The sequence below is a fragment of the Lactuca virosa genome, chromosome 1 (assembly GCF_052849685.1).
Source record: "Lactuca virosa cultivar CGN04683 chromosome 1, Lactuca_virosa_CGN04683_v6, whole genome shotgun sequence".
Taxonomy (NCBI): Eukaryota; Viridiplantae; Streptophyta; class Magnoliopsida; order Asterales; family Asteraceae; genus Lactuca; species Lactuca virosa.
The window spans coordinates 77,879,638-77,885,608 of NC_136426.1; the positions used below are offsets into that span (position 1 = coordinate 77,879,638).

Sequence of the window (5,971 nt, forward strand, 5' to 3'; positions counted from 1 at the left end):
CATTGTGATATATGTATGCTATGTGTTGTATAGATCGGACCGGAGGGTCCAACGATATAGACCGGACCGAAGGGTCCAACGATATAGACCGGACCGAAGGGTCCAACGATACAGACCGGACTGAAGGGTCCAACGAGCTATGACCGGACCAGAGGGTCCAACGAGCTATGGGACTGGAGGGTCCCGCTGAGACACATCGGACCGGAGGGTCGTATTGTAGCCTCGAGTGGCGTATGTGTTGCATGTGGTATTTTGGGGAACTCACTAAGCATTTATGCTTATAGTTGTTGTGTGATGTGTTTCAGGTACAAGCGAGGATCGCGGGAAGGCGCCGGCATGATCCGTACACACTCAGGAGATTATGTTTTGAGATTTTGGGATTTGTTATGTGACGATGATATTTGATATATTTTGTTGGGATATTGTTTTCGACGAATGAAAGTATGTTTTAGAAATGAAAAATTGTTTTTGAAAAATCACGTTGTTACATATATTTTAAATAAATGGTTATATATATATATATATATATATATATATATATATATATATATATATATATATATATAGTGTTAGGTTCTAGTAGAATATTCTAACATTTTAAAAATCACATTAGAATATTTACAGTGTAATATTCTATTAGAATATTTCACGTATTTTAAAAAAAAACGATAATTTTTTTTATTTTTTATGTAAAAAAAGTGACGAAAATAATAATTAAAAAAAGAATTTTCGGATTTTATTTTTATTTTGTATTTTAAAATTATTTTTATATTGCGTGTCACGGTTTCACAAAATTAATATGGTCTCAAATATATATATATATATATATATATATATATATATATATATATATATATATATATATATATATATATATATATATATATATATATATATATATATATATTACTCTATTGTCACATGCGACATTGATGAGAATAGGACAAGATTTACACAAAAATTGCATTAATTTGTGTTGGCTACTTTTTCCTTAGCTAACGATATTAATTGTTGCTAACTATCCTCTAGGCAAATCTATCGTTGAAAATGACATATCATGTGATATGCATTTTGCGATATATTTTTAGAACTCAACCATGGGATATATGGGGTAATTTTCTCGAAAACCTCTCACAAACAGTCAAACAATAAAACAGTTGTTAATCCGTTGGATACATTACAATTTAAATAATCTTTTAACCGATATCGCTTGAGATAAACACAACCTACACTATAATGGCTTAACATGTAAAAACATTGACACGAAAAACTTGCAGGCAAAGTTTCTACAGTGACATTTGTCAAGTGCAGTGAAATATATATATATATATATATATATATATATATATATATATATATATATATATAAACAAACTTAAACAAAGTAATTATAGTGGGGGGCCTAACAATTTCCTTCTGAATGTAGGGGCGGAGCTTCAACATTTAATTCGGGGGCCAAAAATATAATATGTATAAAAATTGTTAAGCAGGGGACCACAACCAAAGTTTTTATATTTTTTGGGTCTAAAATGTATAAAATGGAACTAGAAGGATTATATCAAACCAAAAAATCAGGGGGGGGGGGGGGGGGGGGGCTGGCCCCCCCTTGCCCTAATGAAGCTCCGCCAATGTCTGAATGGTTATATTCGATAGAAAATAACATAAAATATGTAGCAAGTGCGTATATATGTTGCAAAAAATGTAATATTAATTACTATAAACCCCGTTTCATCATGCATTTCTACTTCACTTCCTTCTTGATATCGTTTTACCAAATTAAGTCGATGCACAAAGAACATCATGAAAGTTAAACACGATTAGAGGAAGGTCATGATCTTGAAAAATGAAGATTTCATTTTCACATTGCATGATGGTAACAAAATTTAACTTACAAAAATGTGCGCATGATCAAATTTGAAATAATATGACACGTGATGTGTAAAGATGCACAAGTGTATATAATCAAAATAACTCTTTGATTAAATAAGAAAATATAACTCAAAAACCTTTACATTTGCTTTCTCTTAAATCATAAAACTCAACTAAGACATTGTATTTATAGATTTCTAATAACCGACTTGCTATTAGACTGTAATTATGATTCATGGCCAACTTGCCATCTTTACGATTACTTGGTCTCCAAGTCCTCATCGCCTTAGGATTCCAACAATGTGTAATTTACAAATTAATATACATACATAAGAATAATTCAATTTTCTTTGGTTCAATGGAAACCAAATACTCACAAGTCTCCATCTTTGTTTTCCTATGAAGCATGAGATAGTGATGGAACTATAGCCATGGGACTATAGCTAGGTGTTTTCACTCAAATTTGACAAATAATTGAATTATAAGAAATTATAGTTTATATATGTCTCATGAATCGTGTCATTATCGTTCGGAAAATTCGTGGTGCATGCCCTTAATAAAAATAAAAAGAAAAACCAAAAACTGTCATTGGATGCAAATATTTTATACAAACCTAGTTATGTTTGAAACATCTTAAAGTCTTAATCTTATGTTTAAAAGATATTAAAAGTTTAAAAGTATAATTACATGATCAAAATCATCTTAGGATTAGAGCATATACAACTTGAAATTAAAGATCTTAGGATTAGAGCATATACAACTTGAAAAAGACTAGAATGCCCTTCTATTCTCGTTTTTCTCAGACCATTTCTTCCTCTTTGCTGACATTTTCTGGATTGCCCCTTTGTGAAAATAAGCTTTCTCTCTCCTTCTCCTACTTTCTCTCTCTCTCACACAGATAACATACAGTAAAGTGTGTGTGGATTGTGGGTGAGATTTAGATAAATGAGACATAAGCCTGCAAAGTGTGAGAAGAAGAGACACAAACCTCTGCAAAAAGCATCACTTTGTGCCTTCTCATGTTTGCTGAACATCAGTCCAGCCTTTTTGACTGTGTTTTAAAGAAGAATTCTCTAAATCTGATGAATGACCCATCATTCTGATCACAACAGAAATCACTTAAAGAAAGAAACTTTAAATTTAAAATCTTTTTCCAAAAACAAACCCTATACGTCAATTGTCTGGTGTGGTGTTCATCATTTTTGGGTTTTTCTAGGTTTAAACATCAAACCCACCAAGAAAATGTAACCTTTTTTGTAGGGCTTCTTGTTCTTTTTGCAGAATTTGACTTGCATTCTCCATTTTTTTTCTTCAAATCCATTAAAATTTTATTCTTTTTTTTTGTGGGGTTTTTTTTCTAGGATCAAACGTAGAACCCATCAAGCAAATGGAATCTTTTTTTGGGGGTTTCTTGTAGGATTTGATGTAATTAACCTCTTCTTGTATCCAATCCACCAATCAAGAACAATGGCAGACGCAAAACCTAGTCTTTAGCAGAATCTAGCATGTTTCAAAGATATTGGGTACATGAAAGAATTTGAGTAAGAAAAACTGATCATTTGACCAGTCCTCAACGTTTGACCACCATTGACCAAACAATCATCATAAGAAAGTCTCTTGAAGAATCTTGGGTTGACTATTCTTGCTGAGGCAAACCAACCACAATGAAGATGAATATTTGAAGGTGCACATTGTGATGATGATACACATGTGTTGACTATTTGGACTATGTATTGTGGTATCCCAGTAGTTGACCCTTTGCTCTGTGAAATGCTCAGGTCTCTAGCTGTACAAGACGAACCTGTTTGTGTTTTTTGCAAAATTCATGTGAAAAAAAATGTTGTTAGTTGTACCATGTGCATGTTAAGTTGTACCTTGTTAAATTATATCCACGCACCATATGTGTTTATATAGAGAGAAAAATTCAAAAAAAAGATACAGAATCTATTTGTGGTTTAAGTTGCCAAATGAGTAATGCAATCAAAAGGTAGTATTAAATGTAGGTTGTATCAAGTGCACGTTTAGTTGTACCATGTCAAATTTCAACTACCATGTATGTAAAAGAAAGAAAATGAAAAAGGACAGAGAATCCATTTGTGGTTTTTGTTTCAATATTAGCAAAATGTTGCATGATGCAATTAGTTGTACTATATGCCTGTTTACTTGTACTTTGACACAGTTTCACGTATAACTTATACCAGAAAAAAATAAGCAAATTGAAAAAAGAATATTTAATTTGTCAAATGAGAAAATACAAAGTAAAGGATTTAAACTAGTTGTACTATTTGCATACTCAATTGTATCCTGTGAAATTCTCATTTGGCAAAATGGAAGAAAAGACACAAAAACCAGTTTGGAAAAGGAATGTTACCATACCCTAGTAAGTATAAGTAATATTACATTATTACCCCCAAATATTGTATCATATGCATCTTCAGTTGTACAGTAGAATAAGAAAGTTTGAAGACTTAATTTACCTTGAAAAAGAAGCTTTCTGTGAGTTTGGAATGCCTCTTCTGCTTTGATCACATCTGAATTTGTTCTACTTGTGTTGTGATCTCTCCCATTGAAACCAGGCAAATACTTGTTTGATGAATATGAATCTGATGAATGTATAAAGTTTTATAAAATTCGGAACTTTAAAATTCCTTATATATTGTTAAGTTAAAGTATTGTTGATATAGAATTAAGTAACAAAGATTTGATGTGGGTGTTTGAAAAAGAAAAATATATATATATTGAGGGGGGTTTTATGTTACCTGAAAGAAATTGAAAATGAGATAGCAGAATGATGAACATGACCATGATGCTGAAGAAGAAGACGATGACATGAACAAAACTCATGATGATGATGATGATGATGTATTACAAAGAGGAAGTTGCTCACAGTTACTTCAGGATGTTCAATGTGTATGTATATGCAAATACCATACAAAGGAAGATGAGTGAATATGAGTGTATGTATTTATATGAAAATGGGGGTGAACGGGGGTAGGAGAGGTTAGGACCTTACCTTGATATTAGCAAAAGATATAAATAGAATGTTATTATATTTACCATTAGATGGATTCAAATACATAATTATATTTTGTTTGGTGACAATTTTGTTTTTGTTCATGTCTATGACAATTATTTCACCTTTTTGCATTTTTTTAAACCTTATAATTTTATAAAATGCATTTTTACAAGTTTAATTTTCAAAAAAAAAATATTACCTGCTTTTCAATAAATTTCTTGCTGTTCAATATATATATATATATATATATATATATATATATATATATATATATATATATATATATATATATATATATATATATATATAGAAAGAGAGAGAGAGATATGTGGGTTCAATTGAGAAAATAAAAAAGGTTGAAAATGGGGGAATCATTCTCAGTCACTCATTTAATCTAAGCATAAAAAGACACGGTGACAAACTTGTAAATATGATAACAACCTTCAATCTCAAATACGTATCTGTAGAGAATTAGATTACAGTTCAAACTCATTCATCGTTCATCATCCAAATTTCTTCTCCAACCTTCAACAATCATCCAGATTTCTTCAATTAAACCATCATCAACATCATCTAGTGCTAATCAATCATCGATCTTCGTCAATAACATGTTTATCAACACGCTTCAACAGTTAACAACAAAAATTCATTTTTGGTTCTTTTAATCCAACCTTCAATTCTACTTGAATACGATCAGATCTTCAACATCTACGATTAATTATACTCCCAGCGTCATTAGATCAACATCATCGATAATCAACAAAAAATTCACTTCATATCATTCATTCAACATCGATTATCAAATAAAACTTCAAAACCGAGGTTAGAAAAAGATCAAAATGGTTTTTTTGAAAAATTTCATATAATTCTCTATCAATCTACTATTTTGTAAGATTTAAATAGTCAAAGTATCATGTTTTTAACATTTTTATAAAAGTTAAATTGTATGCACTCCAACTGTTTGATGAAATGCATAAACTAAATTACCACGTTATATTCATATATGAATATGTTTTCTCACCTGAATCAGTATATGATTATTAAAACAAAAAAACAAATATGCAAGTCTGTATGTTATTCATATGT

General features: G+C 30.6%; 1 protein-coding gene across 1 annotated transcript; it reads right to left on the reverse strand.

Annotated features, from left to right (window-relative positions):
• Positions 1-3,063: 3,063 nt before the first annotated feature.
• Positions 3,064-4,796, reverse strand: LOC145105287 (TPD1 protein homolog 1-like). Its single transcript, XM_079042415.1, has 3 exons — positions 4,629-4,796; positions 4,347-4,472; positions 3,064-3,670 (listed from the first exon to the last, which is right to left on the reverse strand). The coding sequence occupies exons 1-3, from the start codon at positions 4,711-4,713 to the stop codon at positions 3,360-3,362; spliced, it is 522 nt and encodes a 173-aa protein (XP_078898541.1). The 5' UTR covers positions 4,714-4,796; the 3' UTR covers positions 3,064-3,359.
• Positions 4,797-5,971: the final 1,175 nt, after the last annotated feature.

Excerpts from the sequence above, each read along its gene's own strand:
- LOC145105287 (XM_079042415.1), bottom strand. The coding sequence starts at position 4,713 with ATGAGTTTTGTTCATGTCATCGTCTTCTTCTTCAGCATCATGGTCATG. Across the intron at positions 4,473-4,628 it reads TCATTTTCAATTTCTTTCAG|ATTCATATTCATCAAACAAG; the intron begins GTAACATAAAAC and ends TACATTCATCAG. Across the intron at positions 3,671-4,346 it reads CAGAAAGCTTCTTTTTCAAG|GTTCGTCTTGTACAGCTAGA; the intron begins GTAAATTAAGTC and ends AAACACAAACAG.